Below are 27,302 nucleotides of genomic sequence, written 5' to 3' on the forward strand. Positions count from 1 at the left end.
CTTGTTTTAATGACACGTTTTATTTTATGGGAGAGGAGCAGCAGTGAAAGTAAAACATTTCTTGAATGGTATTAAAACTGTATTACAAAAGAGCAAGTCTTCATCAAGTGGTCAAATTTTAGAAAGTGATCAGATTTTTAGAACAGTTGAACAAAACAAAACGGGGCAATTCGTAGTTTAAACTTATGTTGAAATAATTAATATACACTTGATTTTAAATTGTGATTCAAACCAGAAATTCCTTATAAAAAAAAAAATCCCAAATTCCCCCCTTCCCTTTTTTTTCTTCTAATTTAGATCTACTAATGAACAAAAAAACAATACTAATAAATTACAGTGCATTTATAAGAACCACCAGCAGGGCTGTTCTGCAGACCGCCGCTCTCTACGAGCTTTTCCTCTTCACTCGTCACCAGCTCCCACAAACACTCGCCTCGTTATTCAGGGGGACGATTTGGCACAATCATGCAGATGCTTTGTGTCGTGAGGACATGACGCCTGTGAGTCAGTTCAGACAGCTCCCGTTACATTCACTACAAAAACATCCAGCACAGCCTCTACGATGCAGTGTCTCTGTCAGAGCTGCCGCCTCAGGTCTGTTCCCACTGATCCTCCCTGTGCTGATGTGAGAGGAAGGTCGGAGCTGAGACTCCTGTTTTCAGCCCTCTCGGTTTGTCAGCAGAATTCTTAATAACTACCGAGCGGATTTCCAGGAAACTAGATGGATTGATTGGACGTTGGCCAAAAAAGTAGCCATTAAATTTTGAAGCGGATCCTTTTTTGTTGTTGTTGATGCTTTCACCAATTTCCAATAAAATAATGCATCGATCTTGACTAAACTCAAATCAGCATGCTGTGTTTGTATCCCTCCTCCAACCAGTGAAGTCTATGTCCACATACAGTTTTTTTTTAGACTCCCATAAGATCACGGTGACCTTTGACCACTCGAATCTAATCAGTTAATCTTTGATTTGACTTCTGTGCGCTCTTCACGTACGCACATCATCACAACCTGAAACACGATGCCTTAAGGGAATTGATGTCCGTGAGTGTGAGTACTCTGCTGATGAACATAAGGGGAGTCTCTGACAGAACTGAGCTTCACAGGCGACATGTGTCCAACAGCGTAAACCATAGATGTGTAAGTGAGGTGTGAGCCAATGTTGTATCAAACACTGAAACAAGAATCAGCCAAATCAGATCAGAAAGGAAAAAATAAAGTGACTTTCTCTCAATCTTCATTCAGTTTTGGACAGTTCCATCAGTGGTGGGCGTAGCAGTCAGGAGCGGGCAACATGGATCAAAATCCTCTTCAGAATATACATCATTTCATGTGCTGACATTAATACACAGGGTGATATCACAGCTCTTATACGGGTGTGTCAGAAAATCATCTCACGAGGGAACAAAGTAAACTGAAAACATGTAATAGATTAAAAAGATTGTTCTGAATCCACCCCGAGATGTTTAGAGTACAGTGAGCAGGATATTAATGATAAAACAAAATCCCAGATTTAGTCGGTGGTGAGTAGTTACTTCATCATGTCGCCCACCCCCCACCGCTCACTTTACAGCACTGTTTGTAGTTTGACACAGCGGAGGAGAAACTGAAGAGGCACCTTCTGCACTAAGTACCAAACCAGATGCACCTAGTCCAGATCACAGGCCTCTGTGGGCGTCATCCCACCCGTTTGTCATCTGCTATCACATAATAACCAAAAACAATAAATCAACAAACTATCATACTGTAGTCTCACAGTTGAGCAGGCAGGACGCCGGTGGTCCCTTCCTGTCGGAACACCGCGTCATTAAAGACCAGTCGGACACAGTGTCTGATATATTACACACGCAGCGACATGCCCGATAGAGCATGTCACATTACAGTACACGTGTAATGACTACAGTGAAAATGAGTGTGAGCCAGCATTCAGATTAAAATAGACGAGATTGCGAAACTAAATCCAGATGTTTGTTGTGTATGATGAACGTCTCCCTGGTCCCTGGAGATGATCTGAGCAGAACGTCACTCACACGGCAGAAAAACAACACCTGGATTACAGACAGTGCTCTCAGAGAAACTAATTAAAACAGCAGCAATTCCCAAAATAAATCAACAATTATTACCTGAACTACAGCGACAATAATAATAATAATAATAATAGTGATAGCGGAAAAACTTTTTTTTTCAACACCTCAAATAGCCGAGGTGAGAAATGTGGAAGACGAACAGATAAACCGAGAGAAAACAAAAGGGACGGACGCTTTCGGACAGACGACATCTGCGGCCTGATCCAGCAGCACAAGCAGCTGTTCATCCAAACAAGAGCTTGAATTTGATCGAGAAGGTAGGAAGAGTAGAATTATCCCTTGTTTTCTAGAGGCGCAGCAGCTGCTCCCACTCAACACACGTGGGGTAGAGCGGCGGGACCCACAGAGGACGGTCAAAATGAAATCGTTCCCTTTCACTTTGACGCGTTCGACGGCATCGAACATCCTCCCGTGTGCAGGATTCACCTGAAAGATTCACATTTCGAAGCCGGACGAACGTTTCTTTGTGGGTCCGCCGACGTCACGTGTGTTCAGCGGTCGCCTCTGCTCACCTCTCAGGAAGAGTTCCAGACATTTATAAAGACATTTGATTACACAGTTAGATGATTTCTTTTTTCTTCAATGTTCGTTTGTAAGACAATTTCATAGCATTTTTTTTTTTTTTTTAAATCATTCCGATATCATGCATTCCTAAATACCATAATGTGTGCATACATGATGTTTTATTTCATAATTTAATCTTAAAAACAAGTTGTGGGCTTTTGTTCCCTATTTCCTCGGACCCCCCCGATCGATGTGAACGGGTTGGAACGTGATTCGATTCCACAAATGAAAACCATGAGGGCGACACTTAAGACCCAGTCAATCAATTCCAGCAATTGGCTGTCATTAAAGCAGCGTTCAGCTTGAATGCCTTCATGTCAGTGCAGCAGCAGATACGCTGGGGGAGAGAATAATAATAATAATAATAATAATAAAAATAATAATAATAAAAGGTTTGCTTTTTTTTTCTGTACAGGAATGAACGAGTGAATATTCCCATCGCCTGTTGATCATCAGTACAAGAGACAAACTGAGAGGTGAAATGTTGTGGATTTAAAAGACTCGGCTGCTCCTTCGCATCCTGAAACACACACACACACACACCCACCCACCCACACAAACACCCACACAAACATCTATGTGGCTTTTCCATTCACACTAATGGATGCAGGGAGGGGGAGCAGAGCTGTGCCGTCGCCACCACTGACTTGTGCAATGATATGAGAAATCAATACATGTGGTGTAACAGCACCGGACAAGCTCTCCAGCATCACGGCCGACATAAAGACAGCTCCCATGAGAATGGGATGTTTCCCTCTGGTTGGATTATTTTTTTTTTTTTTTGCCTCTTCTCCTTTAGACAGAGAAAGAGGGAGGACGGAGTCAGAAGAGGGAGGAGGAGGAAAGGGAGTGACGGCGAACACGCCCCAGCCCGACAGGGTCAGTTGTCTCTTATCTGTGGGGGGGGGCTACTACAGGTGACTACAGGTCGACAGACCCACAACAGGACTTATCCTTTACCTGGGCTGTGTGCTGCCGAGCTGATCATGATAATAATGGTTCATACGAGCCTGTAACTCCAATCACAGCCCAGCTCACACCGGTTGGTTTCTACTGATCTAGTGAATGTTAAGTTAGCAACAATTACACATAAAGTCACCTGAAACGACATTCATAGTGCTCTAATAAAAAAAAAAACAAGACCGAGAACTAAACAGCGATGAAGTCAAATGTTCTAAAAACTATAAAAATTAAATAAAAAAAAACTCAATGCGCCCTCACTGGGTCTTCTCCTCCCTTTTCTGTTTTGAAGCACTCTTCCCTTCAGGAGCTGCGATTTGAGTGGGAGCCGCCCCGCAGGGGGCATCTTGGTTGTACTTGTAGCCTAGATCCAGGTGGTGGCGACAGAGAGCCCATTATAGATGCTTCTCTTTGGTGACCCCGTTCTGCACGTGCTTCCTGCAGAGAGAGAGAGAGAGAGAGAGAGATGAGGGAGGGGTGAGGAGGAGGAGAGAATAAGCTGGTCAGGTGGGTGAGGTGAATTAGCAGGCAGAGGGGATATCAGTGGTGTTCAAGGCCAGTCCGATAAGAAGCCACCTAATCACACGTCCATATGGTCCCAGCCTCTTTGATCCCATCTGCCTACAGGACGCTTATTACACAGGCTCAGAGGGAGCACTGCTCTGCATCTACACCTGCCGTCTGGAAGAGGGGGGGAGGCAACCGGGATAATCTCACAATCTGCCCGAGTTATCAAATATTTAAATTGTACCACGACGGGACAGTGGATGCTGCCTTCAGGCTTTTATGACTCTGAATATTCTGGGTGGGGGAAGAAGTCGTCGGCAGTTCCAGAGTCATATGAGATGTTGGGGTCAAAGGCTGCAGTGATAGTAATCAAAAGATGACAGGGGCTGCTCATGTTGGTCCGATACTACACGGCTGATAAAAACAGAGGAATCCATACGTTCAGATAAGGCTCAAACAAATACAAGTTGGTTTTAGTCCAGTTAGCATTTTCCTGTTTAAAGCTCACCAGTGAAAAGTGCAGACTTCTCATTTACACAACAGAAGAGATGATTGAGTTACACCCTTTTTAAACCCTTGTTTAAAAAGGGTTTTTAAATTGTGAAATATCTGCAGGAGCAGAAGATGCAAGGCTTCATACTGTGTAGTACTGTGTGGTATGTATTTGAGTACAAGGGACTTCTTTCACACAAGGCAATAATTATATTTGTGGCCATATTCAAATCAAAGCATATATGTAAAAACATTGTGCTTCAGAAGCAGCTCCTCTGCAGAACAATGTGGAACTGAGAAGCTCCATATTGTGGATTGTTTGAATATTGTGTATTGAATAGAAAATGTTGCCCAGCGGCCTCTCTTTGAGTATATTTATTTCTTGTACACTCACCTGCCCAACAACTTTAATAGTTTGTGAATGGCCTGTGCTAAATTTAATCACTTAGCAGTGGAATTACACAAATAGCATCTTAGAACAGCAGGTTTGTGTGACTGCCAATCTGCCTGCTCCTAAAATAACTCACTATCTAAAGTGAAAACCTGCCGACAGCCGGCTGTGGGGCCTGTGTTAGATTTAACAAATGACAGCATGTGAACGTGCTGCTCACCCCTGGGCAGAGTTGTGATGTCCAGCATCATCAGCATCCGTGTTTGCTGCCTGAGGGTTTCTGTGAAGACCTGCCGCCGCAGCCGCCTTGCTACCGTCCTCTTCCTCATACTCCCTGACATCATTCACCTCCTTCACCTTTAACACCTTCACCACGAACACAACGATGAACTGAGAGAGAGGGGGGGGAACAGAAAACACAAAGGGATCAGATCATGTCATAATGTGCCAGACAAATAAACATGAGCCATAAATGATAAAACTTCTAAAAAAAGACTAGAATAACCCCCACTGCGGTTGATCACCTTCGACCACCTGAATTCAAACAGTTCTTCTTTCACGTTTGAACCAAATTTCAAGAGATTCCCACAAGGTGTTATTGAGATGTTTTGCTCAGAAGCCAAAAACCAATTTTTTTTACCTTTGACCTCATATCCTAATCAGTTAAAGAAATTCCCTGTAAGGAGTTCATGAGATATCACGTTCACAAGTAGGATAGATGTGCCAAAGTACATGTGTATATATTGAACATACAGACAACAGGCACAGAGGCTCACACGAGGGAACTTGGTATCCTGTACTTTGTACCTACAACATCCATAGACCTGTATGGATTTGTAGAACCTGCAGTATTTGTGTATCGTGTCCTCACCAAGAACCAGTAGATGTTCATGAGCAGCAGGGTGAGGAGAAGAGTGTTGAAGAAGAAGTAGAAGGGGATGTTGGGCACAGACTGGAGGCTGGACACACACGTGGCATACAGCACTTTGAGAGGGAACCAGTAGAGACGGAACCAGAACCTGATAGAACCACAGTGAAGAGCACAAACGGAATGATGACCATGTCTATCAAAGAACACGCGTGTGTGTGTGTGTTTATTGAGCCTCACCAAGTGATGCTGAAGCTGACAGAGCCCATGTTGGACAGGACGTCATTGAGCAGGTGATAGCCTCCACCTCTGGTCTTCAGGTAGACGTTGAGCTTGGTGAACTCCAGCTGGATGTCATTGATGTCATGGAGGAACAACACCAGGATCCCCACGTTGTGATATCTGAGGGAACATACAGAAAGAAAATATGAACATTTCAGCAATACCCTCTTTTATCAATTCTTTCACTTACTTTCATTTTTATTGAATTACTTGAAATGAACCCACTGGAGCATTTCAGATTTGGGTTTTCTCCTTTTTCTCAGATTCTGTAACAACTGTGGCTCTCATCTCATGTTTTCTGTGAAATTACTATTTTCAGCTAGGCAACTTTACATGCATATAATGCTTTGTGTTAAATGGTTTTATTTTGTTTGGTTGGCTGTTGTTTCTATTGTGGGCTCCGACCAGAAAAATGAAAAACAGCCAACCAGATATGTTTCTGTTCTGCATTTTCTTGGGTGCACCAATGCATGAAGCCGTAGTTAATGCTGCCAGCTGCTGAAAGCAAGTTAATGAACTACAATGACCAGAGTGTAATTCATCACATGACTCCGAGCATCTGTGCTCATTTGTGTGTCTCAACTGTCTCGATGATGAGACACTTTGAAATAAGGTCCTAAAATATCAGATGCAACACCAGCTGATGTTTATTCCTCTGTTCGTCACAGTTTTATACTCACCTATAAAAACCTATAAGTCAAAAGTGTGTAGAGGAATAAATTACCTGAAGGCGTAGGAGAAGCAGATAAGTGCCAGCGTGATGATGTGGTGCACCACCATGACGGAGGAGTCCTTTCTCCACGCGTCCATGTAGACTGTCGCGTAGATGGAGTGGCCGTAGAAGCTGCCCTGGATCAGGTAGGCGATGGCGATATCTGTAGGCACTGACATACCGCTCTGCCAGTCTGGAGGAGCAGGGAGGAGACGAGGGGAGCGGTTAGGAGCTGATACAGGAGCTCAAAGAGAGAGTCTTCTAACTCCATCGCCAGCTTCATTCAACTTCAGGGATTTGTTGTTAAATGACGGAGGGAGATAAACGCCAACAATTGTTTTATCCTGTTTGTACGAGAATGCGTTTTACATCCGAAAACACTAATAGTAAACAATTTGTTTCTATAGGCAGCACAACAAGAACATGATAAAATGGCTCTAGTCTTATTCATTTAAGATTGTGCATCCATGAAAACAGCTCTTCTATTTTGCAGAAATTATGAATGCCAACATCCAGAAACAGATACAAAGCTCCTACTATCAGTATAACTTTGTAAAACCAGGATGCGGATTTAAAACACAGCATGATGTGTTGGGCCTAACCAATTTGAGATTGCTAAAGATTTTTTAATGGCAATTATATTATTTAATGTATGAAAACCCTACTTAGGCAAGTTAAGTTACATGTTCTAATTATTTTTATTAATCTTTCAATAAAAAGTCATGGATTTTTTCGTGGATTTGCAATATAATGTCTCCTGCTTTGTTCATTTATTTACACTTAGTTATGTTTAATTCGTCTGTTAAATTTAAATACGAGTCACTTAAATGTAAAGACGCATGTGCAGTTCAAATCTGCTGCAGATGATGAATATGTTGTATACACAGCATTATCATTGTTGTACACACACATAGACCCATATGGACACAGTCAGAGTATTACAAATATCTGCAGATACTGAACCATAAACAGTGACTTCCGGCGTGGCTGCCAGATGAGAAGGGTCAGCTGGCGGACTCAGTGTGTCAGGGGACCAGTTTGCTCTGGAGAGCGTTACGGGGGGGGGAGGGACTTCTAAAACACTGCAGGTCACAGATAACCAAATGTGTGTTGAGGCTGCGAGGGGAGCTCATACCACTGAAAGCTATCAGATGTTGGACGGAAACTTTCTCCTGCGATGTTTGAGGGAGGCTGGTCTCAGGCGGGATGGGGTTACGCTCGGGCAGTGTGTAATGTTTATTGATTGGACCTGCCGTCATTAAACATTGAGAAGAGAACTGCTGGATGGATCGCGACAGAGGAGCTGCCAAGAGGAGGCATGGGAACAGGAGCCTCTCTTTTTCTCCTGTAGATCGGCGCTTCCTCTCTTGTCTTCAGGATACACAACCTCACTTACGCCTTCCCGTTTCTTAAAAATCTAATTTTCTAAATCCTCACCTTCTCTGTGTAGCTTCTGATCTCTCTCTCTCTTTCTCTCTCTCCCCAACAGTCCAGCCAAACTACTAGCTGACGGCTATTAGAGGTGATGCCGCTCCTCTAGATGAACCTGCCGTTGTCAAACAGCCTTAGCCAGGCTCCACTCAGAGTGGTGGAGGTGAACTTAATCTATTAGATCAGGAAAACTTTTGTTCTCAGTTGGGTTGCTGAATAGTTTACACTTACATAACTTCTACTTCCTCCTGTAGTGAGACTTGATAATACTGTCAAGACAGATTATTGGCCAGCAACAGCTTTCCTCACCAGGTCTTTAGACAGGCAAGATCGATTTGAAGCAGCTAAGACCATTCCCCAATTAATTTGGTGTGAAGCACTTTGTCACATAGTTTAGATAGGTTCTATGTAAATAATGTTATTATTTCCTTTTGTACCTAGTGCAATACGTACGCTTAATTTACATATTACTTTTCTTATTTTCATTTTATTTTACTGTCTCCTTTTATTGTGCAGCACTTTGGTGAACTGTGGTTGTTTTTACGTGTGTGACAGAGGAGAGGTAATCCAACACCTTAAACATAGCACTTTATGATTTTGATCAAATCCATAGTCAACCTTTTAAAAAACTCTTTAATTGATTTTATTGTTGTTTTATTGATTGAATGTATGTACATACTGTCATGGCTCTTTGTCTGTGCTTTGCTACGAGCTGAATTTCCCATAGTCGGACAATATTAACTGAACTGAAAACTCAAGGCTAAGAATATTCATGAAGCATTAGGCTGCACATCCTGAATGAACTGCTTTAAAAATCTATTCACTTCAATACTCAAAGTGGCATTTTACCCTCATTGAGCCTCTATAAAGACTCTGCTGCAGCCTTCTGTCTCCTGAGATTTAAACGACTTCAGCTCTGAATCTGCCCTTAGAAGGTGGCTAAGAGAGCTGCTCTCCTTCAGTGATATTAAATAGAATTTCTCTGAGGTTTACACAACCAAATAATTGATTCTGGGTGTCATAATAATAGCGTAAGTCAATTTCAATTCAACATATTCCCAAAATATAGATTCACATGACTGGTGCTAAGTACATAAACTTCACATGACGTCACATCATCTGTTTTTGTGTATCTTACTGTAGAAGACAGAGGGCGGGTCGTGGAAAAAGGAGTAGGAGCTGAAGAAGAGCAGGTAGGAGGTGTAGGACCACGACAGGCTGTAGAAGACCAGCTTCCACGCACTCTCCGGCATCTTGGTAGCATCTTTGGGCAGCAGCCTGCACCACTGTGCTAAAGGCTGCAGCGACAGAGAAGAGAAGAGAACCAGAGTCAGAAAGAGGGACGGGTGGGGGGGAGGGAGTGTGAGGAAGTGACACACAAATCATTTAGCCGTTTCCTCAGACATGCAGCTGGGTGATCTGCACGGGTATGATTCCTTTAGACAGTGTTCTTGAACAGCACTGTACATTCAACATAAAGACTTCAATTCAATGTGTGAGGAGGAGCAAACACTTCACTACAAGTATTGCTCACAGGCTGTCGATGCACTTCAGTGGCTTCTGAGCTGACAGGAAATCGTTGAGTTGCTTCTAAATGGACTGCTTGGACGGCTTCATATCTTCATAGATTTGCTTTTAAACCTTTTTCAAATTTCTGCATAGATATGCAGATGGTACCTTTAGAGACAAGTCATGGGTCGAATGTTTGCCTGCTTGGGCAATAAACGCTTTTTTATCACACATTTTTCTAAACTAATAAACACTGACAGCAGAAAACAAATGGCCTTCAAAGAAAGTTAAAACTAAGAGGACACTTTTCATTTTATCTAGAAATAAGCATAATAATAATAATCCACTTTTAAAACGGAAGTAGGGTTTCTGCAGGCTTCCTTGTAAAGACCAGAATGTAAGCATTTTCATATATCATGTACAATAGACACAGAGGACTATCCTGGAGTAACTTACAGTGATTAATTATGAAGTGATTCACACACAATGAAACAACAAAACTAATGCAACAGTGGTTTATATTGAGACATAAAGAGTTGAACCACTGTTTGTCCTTCTGCCAGTGCTACTAACAGTGTCAGGATGTTGTTTAAACATAAGTATTTATCTCATTTGCAATAAGACATGCTCTCCCGTTCTCTCTCCTTCATACACATGTACATAATCAGTACAGCTAGAGTATGTTACACACATGAGACTGCCGACAGAAGTATGTCTTTCACAAGTCTGTTCGTGGTTGGCTATCCAAGCAGAAACAGAGGAAGTCAGAGACAGAAGGCTCCTGATGTACTGATGTCGCCTGATAACATGGCCCCCACCCAGACTGACTATTTAAACACACATACACACACATGGAGGCGCTGGCTGACAGGTTAACTAGGATCATCGGTTCTGCTGGAAGACTGGCAGGTGTTCAGTGTTTCATGGCTGGGCCAAGGCAGGGAATTGAACCCAACCCTGCACGGATGCACGCACGGATGCACACACACACACACAGGCAAGCACACACACACACACACGCGCCCAGTGTAACTGGAGGCAGGAGAATGAAAGTTGCCTGTGTCAGTGATACAGTACTTCTCAATCAGTTGCCGTTACCAAGCAGCTCGTCTACAGGACATGATCCGACAGGGCGATTAAATGACAAACTAGAAAGACACTCAGTAGAGTGCATACCTTACACTAAGGCCCAACATTCCCTTTATGAGACAACATTTAAATTCACTTGATATGTCAATCCATATCAGTGGAAATGTTAAAAATGGCTCTTTTGCACAATGTTACAGAAATTGAAAAAAGAAAATAAACCTCTGCCCCCTCACATGAAGTCGCAGCTAAATTGAATAGGTTTGGCTCATATGCCGTTCTTCCACCAAATATCTGTTTTTGTGTAATCCTTCTGACAAACAAACAAACAAATGGAAAAAGAAAAACAACATCACCACAATGTACAGACGTCTTGGACAGTCACGTTCACAGCAATTCTGTTTAAACCTTCTAAACTGACCTTCACTCTGTTTGCCTCCCTTACTTTTCTTTTTTCCTGATGTTTTCTGGATGGGATGAGTTCCCTGCGTCACACACTCCAGAGTCAACGCAGGAAGGAAGCTGACAGGGCAACACTGATGCAAGATAAAAATGTAACAGCAACACACTTTGTGGTCCTCCTTCGTGACACATTTCACAAAAGACAGTTAGCATGAAGCCAGCACATGACCTCACCGGGGGGCTGCTGATAGGTTGCTCTGCATGTTGAGCTAGTCATTATTGGAGCGCAGGGAATTCACCACATAATTTTAAGTCTCTCAGTACATCTGTATCAGTCTCTCTCTCCCCCCTCTCTCTCTCCCATCTCCCCCTGCCTACGACATTTATTTATAGAAGCCAGCTGTCGGCACACAGCACCCCTCCAATCTTCCACCATATCACATACCCCCAACAACCCCCTGTCACACACAAACACATAGGCCTAGGCACACTCATGCATGACCACAAAGGGCTGAAATACAATAGAGGCTGATACAGGTTCCTGCAAACACCAGCCGTGCCACTGCGACATATATATCTTACCCGTCAATCACCATTGGTGCCGTCTCACTGCTGTTTCATCTCGTACTAATGTTCCCATATTTATATTCTATCTCCTCTATTTATCTGCATATTCCTTCTCCCACTGTTAGTTCCTGTATTATCTCATCTATCCTCTCTCCTGGTCATCTTCTCTATCTTCCTGGCTGCTTGTACAAGTAGTGACAGTTTGGTTATGACAGTGCCCACGACTTTTAAAAACAAAGTGGCGTGGGGACATTTTCAGGTAGGTAGTGACAGTTACTATAATGTATTTCTGCAGTTCAGGGCTTATTTGATTGATAACTTCGGCAGTTGAAAATAATGAGAAACACATTGATTATCTAAACTGTTTATCCTGTAAGGTTCTGGGGAGGGGAGGGGGGTTAGACTTTGGGCAAGAGGCAGAGCACATCCTGGACAAGTTGCCAGTGTATCGCAGGGCCAACAACATATCCGGAGTACCCAGAGAAAATCCATGCAGACATTGAGCAAGGCCCCTTACAAAACAGGGATTCGAACCAAGCACCCGTAGTGAGGCAACAGTGTCACCACTGTGCCACCGTGCCACTCAAAACAACTCTATCTAAAAGCCAAAAGTCCATCTCAACAGTCCAAAACCCAAAGATATTTACTGTACAGTAGTATAATGAAAAGAAGCAAATCCTCACAACAGACGATTGCTCTTGAATAACTGATTTACTGTCAACGGATTAATCAGCTTATTCATTTAGCTCCATTATCTCATTAGACTGTACTGGAACTGGTCATTGTTTGACATAAACCATGCTGGCCTTTACTGCAACATGGCTTTCTTTGTGTAGAGAAGAGATATCAGGAGTAGGTGTTTGGAATACAAGAAAGACCTGAAACACACTAAAGAGGGGAGTTCAAAAACCTGATCATTAAAACCATAAAACAGAAACACTAAAAAGAGTTGACAGTCTCAGACACTTACACTACAGATGTTCAGACCAACATCAAGACTGTGTGAATAAAATGCAGCCTCCTCATTTCAACAGGACCACAACACACATGCAATCAGTTTGCCAACATAGAGGCTGAAGCCAAAAAACAATTCAATCCAGGAAAAGGGCGAACCCAACATTTGGCATACAAACCTGCAAAGCACCGCTTTGGCCAATCAACACATACAAGAACAATTGTGTAATTTTTTTTGCAATTGGACTTAAATTATACAATTTACTGGGCAGAGAGAAGGGAACTTTTTTGTGAAAAACTTCCTCAAAGCATTATGAACCGCTGTGCAGTGTGTGATTATGATAAGAACATATCATAATCCACTGAATATATAGTCTGTGTATACTTTGGTCTTCTTGATTGTCCATTTTGTAAATGTACTTCATTGCTTTTCTCTGTATACATGACCTTCTGACATGTCGTGTTTCCCTGTTAAAGGTATATTGGAGAGCTTTTCTTTATCAGATGTGAGGAGAGTTGACCTCTCTATATCCTGGTACAAAATCTTTGTTTCAAATTCCGATTCTGAGACAAACAGCCTGCCACTCTATGTACCACCTGCCCACTGTCTCCATAGGCCTTATCCACACACTCCATCCATCCACCCTTTACTTTTCTGGGCCAGCACTACAGTGTGAGGGTATAGTAGGTCAAGGACACTGAGATAAGCCACTCGTCCTCTTTCAGATAAATGAAAGAGTCTTGAATTACACTCAGCCGGGACCTATGACCGTTCAGCGGCTCCCCTGCCGTCTTCCTCTCTCTAGAAGACAGACACTGACATCACTAGCTTTCATTTCACTGTCCACTACTGTCTCAGTGTCCCTGCCAAAGAACAAGAAGCGGCCTTTAGACACAAGCAGAGGAGGAAATGTAGTAGAATAAGAGAGGAAGTTGTAGAGCCTCTATGAGGGAAAAGAGTCAGTGTGAAAAAGACTTGATGACAAATAAGTGTTTTTTCATAGCAGCCATGCAGTGATGCTGACAAAGCCCTACAGTGTGGCGAAAAACTCCCTCCATCTCTGTTCCACTTCAGTCCTTCCTCACCCCTCCTCTCCTCTCCTTCCCCTGCTAATCTGCAGCTGCACCAACACTGCTCTCCCTTTCACCCACTCTCGAAAAAGTTCTCAGTTTCTCCCCTCCTCTGCCCTTCCTGGAAGCAAGTGACAAGAGAGGAGAGAATGGACTCCGCTGGCCCTGTTGCATAAGGAGATAAACTGGGGCAGTGAGTCAGGATGCTGGCTCATATCGTGTGGAACTGTTCAATAAGTCTCTCTCTCTCTCTCTCTCACACACACATCCTCTCTCACTCCTTTAGCTCTGTCTAGCTTCGACCTCTCATGTTGGGTCTGACGTCACACTGGTCGCCAGATTTTTCCACACACATCTTTTACCCTTGGCAAAGGGGTTTTGCCAAGAGTAATCCAATGGATGGCAAACAAATACAACCTATTTATCTGAGACCACCACTGCCTCAGTAGTCTTATTCTTGAGCTTTATAGAATACAATCAACTATTTCCACCTTATTTAGTCAGTTTACTGTTTCCACTGACGACCTCCATTCTTATCAGGGAATTATGAATATCTTTATAAATACAATGAGCTCAGCCACCCACACTACCCATCTACCCCTTTGTTCTTAGGATGGTGATGAGCAGACAGCTGCCACCGGGGATGAAGCTCTTGCCAGTGATGAATTCATCCTCTCTGTCATTTACAGTTCACACAGAAGCTGTAAAGTGAGAGGGGGCCGCTTGCTCTATATTCACCTTTATCGTTCAACAATTTTGCTGAACAAAGAAACATGGGTCTCTCATTGATAATAGACGGATCGTGTGGGCTAACAGTGGAAATTATTTAAGCTTTCTTTCAGGGAAATCATGTTTTATCCATCAGTTTGCTCGATGGTTCGATAATACCAGTCAGCTGTGCAAATCAGAGTGGTGGTGAAATCAATATGCTTCATTGTGTTCGGTTGTTACAAAAATGCAGGACACCAGTTGTACTTTTTACTCTATATCAAAGAACGAGATATTAATAAGTCAATTTTTTGAGTCAATGATTTAACCAGAAGAGTTTCATGCGGATAAAATATATAGAAAATCTTGTAGAGCAGGGTGGATCTCATTCATACTTTTGCTGCAGCTATTTGTCATGGATCTACCTGGGTAAAAAGGTAGCTAGCTATATAGGAGAATTACTTATTTAGTGTTAAACCCAATGACCTAGTTCTGCAATCATGGAACCAATCTTCACCTGTTCACAGGTCTGGAATGGGAAAATGCTGTATGTGAAAATTCCCTGGAACCTTTCCTTCACCCATCCAGCTCACAGATTGTAGCTTTTCATTCATGCCCCCCCCCCCCACACACACACACATCCATAGTTTGTCGTCCTACTGGAAGTGGGATAGGGTGATGACAGGCAGCGGTGATGCATGCTGGGAGATGTGTCAGCTGTTACTTTGCACAGTGCATTCAGAAAGAGTCCAGACCCACTGCATTTGTTTGACATGTTGTTATGTTGTAGCTTTATGCTAAAATAGCTTAAATGAATTGACCTCGCATCTATCTATAATAAATACAGCATAATGATAAAATGATTAACGGAAATGCAACCTAACACAAGTATTCTGAGTCTTTGCTCGGTAGAAAGTAGAAGAATCTTCAACAAGTAGGTCAAACTGTTTTAAATGATTTTAACACAACCCTGCAACATGTGAAAAAAATGAGTGGGTCTGAAAATACTCTGTATGTGACTTGATAAAATTAAACTGTTAACAGATTAAAGATGTCCTGTGTGGGCCTCACCATGAAGAAAGAGACATGTGAGTGACACTAATTCACTTAATAATCAAATTACAAGGAGGAAGAACCCACACAGGAAGACAAACTCATTGTATATGCGCACAACCTAGTGCTCCTGTAATGTACCAGTCCTGTCAGGGCCAATATATGGTTTAGAACCAGTTTTTCTTTGAACCAGTATATTGTAGAGAATGGCCACAGATGTTTTATGTCATCAGGTTTAGGCTTGTGTGCTTTTCACCACAGGAAATTAGGGAAAAAAGGTTCCTTCCAGAGGATCATGGGATTTGATGAATTTATAAAGCACATCAGGATGAAGCTTGCCTTATGTTTGATCAAACAGCATTTTATATTTTTCCCTGTGGATGCTGCTGGCCCCGCAGGAAAACGGCCATTACTCCAGATGACCAGTCTAAAACTGCCAAACTGATACTGAGGCAAGAGGTTGGCTGAGCACATGAACCTGATTTGATTAAAACCACAATTAAAACAAACACTGAAAGAAACATTTGCACACAGGTACGTGAGTGGACAAGTGCCGATGACCCACCTAACCTCCAGGAGTTGGAAAATGACCACAGTTTATGCAAGTCTACTGCAGCAGTCTGTAATGAGACAGGAAACACTTTCTGAAACACCTTACCTTTACGGTAGAAGACCACTGGAGACTTCTTTGAAATGTGACCAGTATGAAACCTAGCAATGTTACACATTTAGGTTGTACCGAGTAGCTATTCAGAGTCAAACACCTGCAGTGATTTCAATATGTGACAGAGAAACAATAAATATATTCAAAGGAGTGGGTTTGAAGCTCTTCTGTCTTTAGGGAGTGGGGATGCACATGATTTCCCAGCACATACTGTATGTGTAAGGGTTTGTGTGTGAGAGAGAGAGAGAGAGAGAGAGAGAGAGAGAGAGAGAGAGAGAGAGAGAGAGAGAGAGAGAGAGAGAGAGAGAGAGAGAGAAAGAGAGAGACGTTGTTCTTTGTTGAGGCTATTAGCTGATCCCAGTGGAGGCATTAACACCACACTTAGCTCCCATATTAACTCCTGGGGCTTCAAGGTAAATGAACACAAGCGTCATAGCAAATCCTTAAAAGTTTAAATATACAGTCACTTCCACGACAACAATTTTGTGTAAGTCTTTTGCTGATAATAGTTAGCTTTAGTGGAGGTTTATTCATTAGATGATGCATATTAATGTAAGTCGCTTGTGATGAAAGTGTCTGCCAAATGACATAATGTAAATGCAATGTACATATTCATTCTCGACTTTCAGGTGTAAAATGTCTTGCAGCCGACTCCAAGCCTGAGGTGCATGAACGCAAACGGTAAAGGAACCAGTTATTTCGGGGCAGTTAGGAAAAATGTCTGGATGGTGTATTATTTGAACTGGGTTGGGGTTAAATTTTGGCTAAGGATTGTGCATTTGTCCTCGCTGCAGGGACAAACATATTTATTCCACACACAACAGAAACAGTGTGCAGCACAACAGTCCCACTGTAGCAAATTGCTATCATGTATTAGATGCAGTTGAACACTTAAATGCTTTTTTCCGTTTCGCTATGGGCAGGAACACCATCAAGCTTGTTATGTGTGCTCACACGGCCTATAATCAGATGACCACATACAAATATAATCTTCACAGTGTCATCCCTGTCTCTGCCCATATACTGTATACTATATTTCCCTGCTCTGCAGAGGGAAAATAATCTATGTTCAGCGACAGAAAAGGAGTGGAAAATAAGACACATGACGGTATGAGACATGGCGATGCTAAAATATTCACTCAAGCTGCTCCCGGTGCAAACTGACAGCTCCAAGACATATGGCATCATTCATAATGCAGTAGCCATGCCACTGGCAACACACAGAGAAAAAGAGGACTGATAGTGTGTATGAATATGAGTGTATTTTCAACACTCTATTTAAACACCAGGTTGTGGGTCATGAGATCATAGTAACTATCGCCCCAGGTAATCTAAAACTGGTTTAAAACACACACACACGCACACGCACACATGGATCCTGATGATTATTCAGGAAACTGATATCCATGAGTGTGTGGAATTTGGTGCAGCTTGATTGAATTTAGGGGGACTGTTGGGCCTTAGCACAGGTTTGTGCTCTACTGGGTTCCTGTTTGTGAATATGCACACATGGGATGGTTAGTTAAAACATGTGTTTCTATGATGTGATGATGTTACATGAGCAAAGATTCAACTTCAATCGGTCAAGATGAATATTTGTGTAATTCAAGCCACATGTTATCTGCTTTATTTATGTATGGTGATATAATAACGATCATCATTGCCAGTAGTCCATCAAAATGAAAAAAAGCTCATGATGCTGAATTTCAATGTAATAACTCAATGTAAATATCACACTACTGATGATAACTTACTGTATGGGTCTGCACCAATGTGTTTCTCTCAAACAGACCGGCATCTTCTACATATTAGGAGAAGCTAGGCTAAGGCTGATGGTCTTAGCTCCTGTGCTGCACACAGGCCTTGTTACACAATCTAATAGCGTTAGCGATCGGATGTCTGGATTAAGGTTAGGTTATTGGTTCAGGTATGGATTACAGAGGAACTATCCTTGTGCCTATTTCAGCTTTCATTCACTTGAGTGATTTGAAGCTACATCATTTATCTTTACAGTAACTCAAATAGGTCACTTATGTCCTAAAATGTATTGTGACAATTTTTTTCTAAAGGACTCAAATCTAGATAATTCAATTTCACAATTTGTAAAGTTTATAAAACTCTACATTATGCATATTGTTTCAGATCACTGCTATTACTAACAAAAAAAAGATCTACAAACCCAAATAAACTCAAACTTTTTAGTTCTGCCTCTGTTCCACATCAGAACTTGTTTTTCATTACCCACATCTGTGTGGTCTCTCTGAGTCACACTTTAAGCTTGGGTCATTTAGATTAAACATCCCCTCTTCAAGTCAGTGCTAACTAGCCACATTGCTATGCAAACCCAATACCACTCGGTGGGTGGGGACAAGACAGCGAGATGGAAACAAGAGGACAGAGCACAAGAGATTAAAAAATTAGGTCAAGACCTAAGACATAAGGATAGAGGAGACATAAAGACAGAAGGAAAGGTGAGATGAGGTGAATTTGGGGAAGAGGACAAGGAGGAAAGCCACAGGTAACTATCTGGATCCCATTAGGTGCAGGAAAGTGCTCCTTTTCTCAATGTGACACCATGCGGATGTACCAGTCTCTCCCAAAGACAGACAGGTGGATAGAGAGGGAGAAAAGACATGAAGAGAGGGACAGAGCCAGAACAGATCTGCTGCTTCTGATAAGCAAAACATTATCAAAACTCTGTGGATGTGAATGAGCATGTAAAGACACATACATGGACATAGAAAAGCCTAAAAATATGCATGAAATATAATGTACTATCTTCACAGGTCAAAATAATCTTTAGTTTCCTCAAACACACTAACACTGTTATATCATGGCCTTGTTAGAAGAGAGGCCGCAGCTGAGTGTGAAGCCTAGAGTGACAGTGTGTTCTTGTGTCTATCAGAAACTGTCCACTGTGTGTATCGAGAGGCGAATAAGTGACAGAGAAAGAGAGAGGAACAGGAAATGGATCGAGAGGCCAGCCAGAGCAGCTCCGTCGCAGTCAAGGCCTCGCAGCACATTCCAGCTGACCAGCAGAGAGCCCGACTGGCACAGTCCACAAACAGAGCTGATACATCAGCCTGCTTTGTAGCTGGTGGTATATACGGATGCTTCGGCGATGATTCACCAGACTGAAGCGTCTCCGACCAGTCTGTTCCTTCCTTTAGTGCGAGTTCTATATTCAGGATCACAAAATCCTTACCACAGTATATTACGGGGTGGGAAAAAAGCTTCTACAGTTTAATCAACGTGGTGTATATTAAAAAAGGAGAATTTCTGAGTGTGCCTAAAGGCTAGACACTTTTCTGTTCCCCAGATAAAGAGTAGAGATACAACTAACGACTATTTTCATCATTCATTAATCAAAATTAATCAATCTAAAACAACTTTTGGGAAACCGAGGAAACGTCTTCTAATGTTTTCATTAATTCAACAAACGTGAATGTTTTTTCCTATGATACAAAACAAATCCGGGAATCCATACGGCATCCGACCCTCAACTTTCTAGATACGTGTACACAGAAAGTCAAGCATTAGTTATATTATAATCTAAACACAAAAACACTGTGGACAAATTTGATGGGTATAATTACGCTTATATAACCTTGTATATCAGAGTGAGAAATTGGGATTGATAGCAGCTCAAACTCGATGTCAAACAGAGGCGCAAAACGTTTTGTGAACCCTTGAGTGCTTTGTATTTATGATGTATGACAGCTGGAAACACAAGGAGCCATCGATCACATGTCAGCTTATGCTAAAAGTGCTGCATGCCAATATGCCATGTGATGATGAATTATATAGCTGGGTCACAAGAGGAGAGATGAGGAGAAGAGGGGAGGAAAGGGGAGAAGGCGGAGAGGAGGAGGGTGTAAGAGGATATGACTTTATAATAACCAAACTTAGGAACAATTGCCGGCAATCGGTGTCAAAATTACAAGCAGGTTTCACCTGAGTGGGCACTTTTGGCTGAATGGACAGCACTTCCCCTCAACCACAAGTCCAGTGTCAGGTTTCTCCCTGCGGCTCTAATGCACAGTAATGAGCAGGAGCTTAGTGAAGGTGATCTAGGATCTGTGGTTCAGGGACCCTGTCAAACCTCAGGATGCTTTCACGTTCAGAACAACAGCAGGGGAAGAGGTTTCCACATAGTTCTCTGCAGGGAGATAAGCTCTGCAACAAGGCTGGAGAGGGCCTTGAGTAACGGCTTCAGAGTGTGTGTGTGTGTGTGTGTGTGTGTGTGTGTGAGGGGCTATGGGAGGCATCAGTGTGAGCATGAACTGCTGCTGCTCAGAGGGTTTGACCACTGCCTGCCATGTTTGCTCTGTACTGAGCAGTGTTTGTGTGTGTGTCTGTGTGTCAGTGGGTGTGTGTTGCCCCTTTCTAAATGGAAAGAAAAGTTGAAAATTTGTACTTCAGTTGTGTGCGTGAGTGTGTGAGTGACCATATGTCCTTTCACCAATATATGCATGTGTGCATTTGCGTTGCCGATTCCTTGCTGCATGCTGAGTCAGCAGGCTTGAGCCAAGATACACAACTGCTCAGCCCACTTCCCTCAGCAGTTCCTTCCTTCCTCTGTCTCTCTCTTCCTTATTTGTCTGTTCACACTCACTGATTGCCCCAGCCCTTTGCTGTGCAGCCTTCTGCACTCACTTTAGCGGCATCGTTCGGTCTCTGTTCTTCTTATACATTCTTTCGCCCTGTCCACAGTAACGTGCATATTTTGCAAAAGCAAACATTTTCCTCTGTCTTTGGGCCCCTCCTCCACATGCAATCAGCGTTTTAAGTCACTAAAACAAAGATTTGATCTGTGTGCATGTGAAACCTGTTGTTTGGGAAATGATGTCACAGCTTACTTTGCGCATGCTCACTGTTGCTTTGTGTAATGAGCATGCACCAGAAACAACCACAATGGCAGCTGTGTACCAGTTGTCTGGTAACTACCTACACAGGCGTCTGCCGTGCCCAGTATTACTACCACAGCGTTTTTACCTGTGCGTGAGACTACATGGCCCCGGGCATACTTGTTCAGTCATTAGTACTTTTGTGGTCTTTGCTTAAATCGACCAGTGCATGCCTTTGACTAACAAATTATATTCAAAGAATAATATACAGTACATTCTATTTCTGAAACCTCACATGAAGAACCCCGATATGTAATGCACCGGCAAACAGAGAGAAAAGCCTGCATACACTTTGATAAGAATGTTTGTGAAGTGTGAGGTTAAAAAAAAAAAGGGAAAGAGAACTTTACTTTCAGTTTCCTGTGTGACGTGTTAGAAGATTATTAAATGTTACAGCAGAGTGGATCGTTCAACGCTTTTCAACCAGTGCTTCACATCGAGATTGGAAGGATGTGTCTATCTTTTCTTAAATCTTAATGTTTCAGTGTGAGTAGAGACAACCAATAACACAGAGCATTGCTCAGTTTGTTCATGGAACACTGGAGCTCAAGTGGCCTATAAACAAGTTGTGTTTAATTTGACCTGAATATGTTTTCCTGCAATTCATGCACTCGAGCATCAACCGAATGTGAAACATGACGACAAACACTCAAAGGACCATAGAGATCTGTGCATTGGGGTCCACCCCACCCCCATCACACTCGCTTACCTCAGCCTACCGCACGTTCAATGATCTGTGACATGGTGTTACTATGTGCAACTTGCTTTCCCTTCTTTGTGTTACATAGAAACAGAAAGGTTGAAACCTCCATGTGACTGGATTTTGTGAATATAACTCTCCAGAAATAAAGATGAACCCGGAGGGCGACACCCCATCTTGCCATAGTAAAGAAAGGGAAGGAGGCTTCCTGGATCCAACTGGTAATCTGGAGTCACTCCAGAATTGAATGGGCTCTACCTTGAGTCATGCCCTGCCATTTCAAAAGATTTTGTGGAAATTGGTTCCGTAGTTTTAGCATAATCCTGCTAAGTTACAAACAGCCATGTAAACATACGCCCCGAGGGCAACAGATAGATGAATGAATATATTCTGTAGAAAGTCTAGCAGAGAGGTTTTACAACAGTTTGTCCCCACGGAGACAGGAACCTCATACATGTATAACCCAAAGTCAAAAATGCAGATACCACACAGACTGCTTCCACATTTGTCCCTGCACAGCGGAAACTGCAGACCAAAAGGAGGCTGATATTTTAAGCGGGTCAACTTTCATTCTTCAAATGTAACTGGAGGTCATTTAAGTAAATGAACAGGGAATGTTGTTGGTTTTTTTTGCCTTGGCAACTCCAGCAAATGGGTTTGATTTTAAACAAGAAACAAATTCATAAAAACCTGACCATGAGATGACAAATATCCATCAGCTCTATTGCTACATGAACGTTTGCTTAAGTGCTCCATTTGCCATTTTCAAAGCACTTCAATGGATCAAACATTCATCTCTATCACTTTTCACATCACATTATCACAGTTTTCAAAAGATCCCAGGATAGGATCACACTGTTATGGCCGCTGGTGTCTCATTTAACATCAATAAGGTCTCATGAGCTCTGCACATAAGTATGTGTACTCTTAATTGTCCCTGCTGTCATCTATTGTTCTCTGATTTCCATTTTGCTGTAAATCAGCACTCATACTAATTGTTTACTTTATTGCTGTTAAAACCACAACCAATCATCACTGACAGGTTATTGAATGTATTGTGGCTTTCTTAATTTTGTGAGAAAGCACCCTATTGTGTTCAAGCCAGTGGTATACGCTGTGCTCATCTAGGTCCTCATAGAGTGTTGTTTAGTCCTTTGACCACCCAGCTCAGCTTTTGTGATGTATAACAGCAATAATTGTAAAGCATTTGCTCAGCACAGCTGACCCAACACTGAACCATCCTCTTCATTACTCGGGTAAACAATGAACAGTTGGAATTAAGTAACTAAAGACTCGCTGACTGATTCTTCATTCATCTATATAAAAATAAAACTCACATCCTCCTTCCCTTCACAGAACTTATAATCTCCAGGCCTCCGTTCCAGGAGGCAGTGAGTCATACACACATACATGAGGTGGAGGGGAAAACCGGCCTCATTCTTTGCATTCTCTGGCCACATCTGGATTTGAACATGTGGTGCTCGGCAGCATGTATAGCATCATCGTCGTAGCGTCTAACACGTGTGGACGTCATGCTACACCCCCACCCACAACGCTGGCAGCATAACGAGCCTGAGGCCACATACAGCCAAACTGAGGAGAGAGGACCCCTCCCTGGAAGCACCGACGGGGGGGAGGTACTCGGGAGGTTGATGTAGGAGACCTGGGCATCGAGCCAATCTGTTAGAGCATCAGCCTGAGTATCTGGCCACAGAGAGACATATTGTTAAAAACAATATAGTGATGCTGCTTTTAGAGACACTGCAGGATCGTAAGTGCTCTCTCTAGGTCCTTAGAAAGGTAAAGAATGACGTTTTTAACTTTTATGGTAGCAGCGTGGTGTATTTTCCCAACACAGTTACTCAGTCACATTTCCAAAATTAAAGCTAGTACAGAGCTAGTAGATTTTAAAACGGAATTTTCACCTTCATAGTTAGATCACAAATGGTTGCACTATGGGTTTTCCCACCAAGAGGTATTTTTTTAGAATATGCAGTATATTGATTTGGGGGTAAAAATCCCATGCACAGTTTTTGTATCTGTATGGGGTAATAGAGACAAAGACAGAGAGAGAGGAGGGGAGGACATGTGCACCACTTGTAATTTGACATAATTGCAATTAATGACCATGCCGCCATGCCCCAGAAAGCACTGGCATAAATGTAGTCTTTTTAAAATGGCAGAGATAGGAGAGAATATAGAAATATATAGATTGTATTTAATCAGCATATATGTATGTAAAAAAGTGTATACTTGTAGTGGACACTTGTACTTTGTCCCAGATAAGGATCCGAGATGAAGAACGGCTTTAAGAGTCTTTACTGGCAGTATTTATGATACATCATCTGGGAGCTATAAAACAATACTTTACTGGAGTAGTTGGCAACAGAAACGCCCATAGCTGTTTGTGTGGTGCATGAGGGAATCAAACTTGCGCGTCAAGTTACATGAACTACACAAACATTCTTCCAAAAGAGTCACAACAAAAAAAACTGTGTATCATCATTTATTTACTACACATTAACAGTTCAAATGTTTGCCAAAGTCATGTAGAGATTAGGGTGTAGAATGTGTTACATGCACACATATCTTCCCCTGGGAGTCCCCTGTCATCTCCCCCCCCACACACACACACATAGAGGCAGCTACCGCATACATCTGTAAGGGCTGACTGGGTTCCATGGGTATATTTCCTCACTGCACTAAATCTGCCACCATCTTGAATGTCTCGCACTGAACTCAAACGAGGACCTCCGGTGAACTCGGTGTGCAGCTGTTAGTAAACTGTGAGGACCGGGTAAATATGTCCTGACCCCGTGGCTGTGTTCGAGCTGTACGAATGTTCCTGCTGACTTGTTGTTGTTTTTGTTATCTTTAAACTTCAACTGGTCCAAATATGTGCTCAGATCTGTTATCCTCGCTGTCACCTGTTAAGAACCACAGGGGGCACGTGCCTCCAGTAACAGCCCCAGAGAGATGGGAGCCTCGCCGGCCACACCTGTGCGGTGCTGGGGCTCTGGTGGGAGGAATTGGCTGCTAAATCCTTTAATTAGGGAAGTAGATACATGGCCCAATGGGACACTGGGAGGTGAGATCGGGAGGTGAGATCGGTGTGTGTGTGTGTGTGTGTGTGTGTGCGCGCGCACGCGCGCGCATGTGTGTGTTGCGGTCGTGTGTCACCCACCTGAAACAGACGTTCTGTCAGTCCCCGCCTGACCTGCGTCCACAAAAAGGCGCAAAAGAAGAACAGGGCGATTTCACTCCAGGTAATGTAGGCGTTATCCAGGAGAGTCCGTTTGGAGAGCTCCAGACCGCAGTAGCTGCAGTCCCTCCACGCGCCCAGCATGGTGGAGGAGGCTCGGGCGATGAGGTCCAAGTATCCCGGCATGGGCTCCACTTCCGAGCCGGCGTCCCCGGTGTGAGGGCTCATCGTGGCGCGGTGCACACAACAGGGACGTGGAATATGAGACAAATTAGTCAAGCTGAGGGACAGAGGGCGGTGCGGTCCACGCTTATCCGTCCACCAGCAAGCTAGCTCGCCAAAAAACGCTCAAACGAGCTCCTCTAAGCAGCTTACAGTCTCTGGGAGCCGAATTCTTTGTTGTCCAAATTAAATGATGGGCCCATTCTTCGCGTTGAGGACCGTTTTATGAATGACGGCAGCAGGGCCCACCGGGTCCGAGCACTCACTGGAGCTGAAGGTGGATCCGATGATGAAATCAACCCGAAACCGAGATGTGACTGTTATTCAGAGCCATTAGCGCCTGAGTGGTGAGGGCGTCTTCATCATCATCATCGTTCATCAGCAGCGGCGCGTCCCCGTTAGCCGCCTAGCTAGGTTCAAATCAAACGCACACAATAGTGAAACACGCCGCCGCGCTGCGCAAAGCTAGCTGCTCGCTATATGAACGAATTCAGCCCAAAAACACACAAACACGCACACAGCTAACGGATTCACCCGCGGCTCCGAGGGGTTCTGTCTCCTTTCCAGCGCCGAGCCCGGCCAAACACATGCGGCTGTTGTTGCGCCGCTACGCCGGAACGTACGCGCTCATCCAGGTCCGTTACTCGCTTTATATAACGACTCACGACCCACAGCGGCTGGTGCTCGACGAGGTGTCCCCGCAAAGAAGAGACGGAATAAATGAGCACTGTCGAAGAAGCTGCCGTGTCCTCCTCCTCATCTGCTGCGGGCAGTGTCCGGGGAGGCAGCGCTCTGTGAGACAAGCCGCGCTCCGCTGCTCACCGAGGATCGACTGGACCGGTAAACCGGGACAACACGCGTTTATGAGACAGAGACCGGGGGGGGCGTGACGTAATTAGGACCTTCTTCTTTCTGAAGCCCCTGCTGAAGATTAAAAAGGATGACTTAAAGAGACAGTACGCACTGTACACGCTTCACACACATGGGTCACTAAGCACTGGATTCACCTCATTTCCATCAGTGGGTTTAAAACATTGCCGTATTGACCTCCTGGGGGGGGGGGTCTTTGGGGCAGAAATATGCTGTTGGCCCCCTCTATACATTTTAGTTTAATTTCACCCCCAAGGCACCCAGTAACCAACCAGATATGAGGTTCTCTTATTTCGTTTCTTACCAAGCAGCCCTTAAAAATAAAAAACAATCGAGGGAAACCCCTCATTTATGTCACTTGGATTAATTTGCCATGGCCAACAAGACAAGACATATCCAAGTTCTGAAAACAGGTTGAGTTCACCTCTCATCCACTGAGGGCCTCGTCACTTCTAACTGATCTGCTGGGTGTTGAGGTAAACTGAGAGACTGGCTCCACCCACCCCTTGTGAGACATGTGTCCTAATGTGTGAACTGGTGTGGATGGAGGTCAGGACTGTGTTGTGTGTGGCTGATAGGTGACGTATTAAACCTCCTCTGTTCAGAGATGATTTCTCTAGTTTGACATAGATGGCTTCCTTTCCCACTCTCTCAAAGCTCCTGTCTTCCCTGGCCTAAATGTTGTGTTCCAATGAATGTCCCTTGTCCTCTAGAGGCAGGTGGACTGCTGAGTCCTGACCTGAGGAGCTATCTCTCCTGTGGTGTGCCACAGGAGAGTGAAGGGGTTGCCATGTGAAGGGGTTGTTTATTCCCCCCAAAGTACAGGTCTATGCATTCCTCACTACATTCAGCTGCATATACTACATTGCTCTGCTTATGTCTGGGTGTTTTTGTCTGTGAGATGTACCAGTTTCGGCCTCAGTGTGTTGGTAGGCTGGAAATGTTCTGGGATGTTGTGTTTGTTTTTCAGTTATTCCAAAAGCATTAGGATTACAACGTTGTTCCATTGACCCTTCTTTTCCACCCTTTCTGTTCCGTTTCTCTTTTCTGTGGTTTTGACGAATACCCAGTGTTTGTTCCTTCTCTTTACCA

The 27,302-nt window shown here is 43.4% G+C and overlaps 1 protein-coding gene across 1 annotated transcript; it reads right to left on the reverse strand.

The window, feature by feature from the left end:
* Position 1: 1 nt before the first annotated feature.
* cers1 (ceramide synthase 1) lies at positions 2-26,240 on the reverse strand. Its single transcript, XM_062395003.1, has 7 exons — positions 25,101-26,240; positions 9,434-9,593; positions 6,877-7,057; positions 6,111-6,272; positions 5,874-6,021; positions 5,223-5,392; positions 2-4,050 (listed from the first exon to the last, which is right to left on the reverse strand). Exons 1-7 carry the CDS (start codon positions 25,344-25,346, stop codon positions 4,008-4,010), a joined length of 1,110 nt encoding a protein of 369 aa, XP_062250987.1. The 5' UTR covers positions 25,347-26,240; the 3' UTR covers positions 2-4,007.
* Between the last annotated feature and the right edge of the window lie 1,062 nt (positions 26,241-27,302).

The sequence above is a fragment of the Platichthys flesus genome, chromosome 9 (assembly GCF_949316205.1).
Source record: "Platichthys flesus chromosome 9, fPlaFle2.1, whole genome shotgun sequence".
In the NCBI taxonomy this organism is placed as follows: Eukaryota; Metazoa; Chordata; class Actinopteri; order Pleuronectiformes; family Pleuronectidae; genus Platichthys; species Platichthys flesus.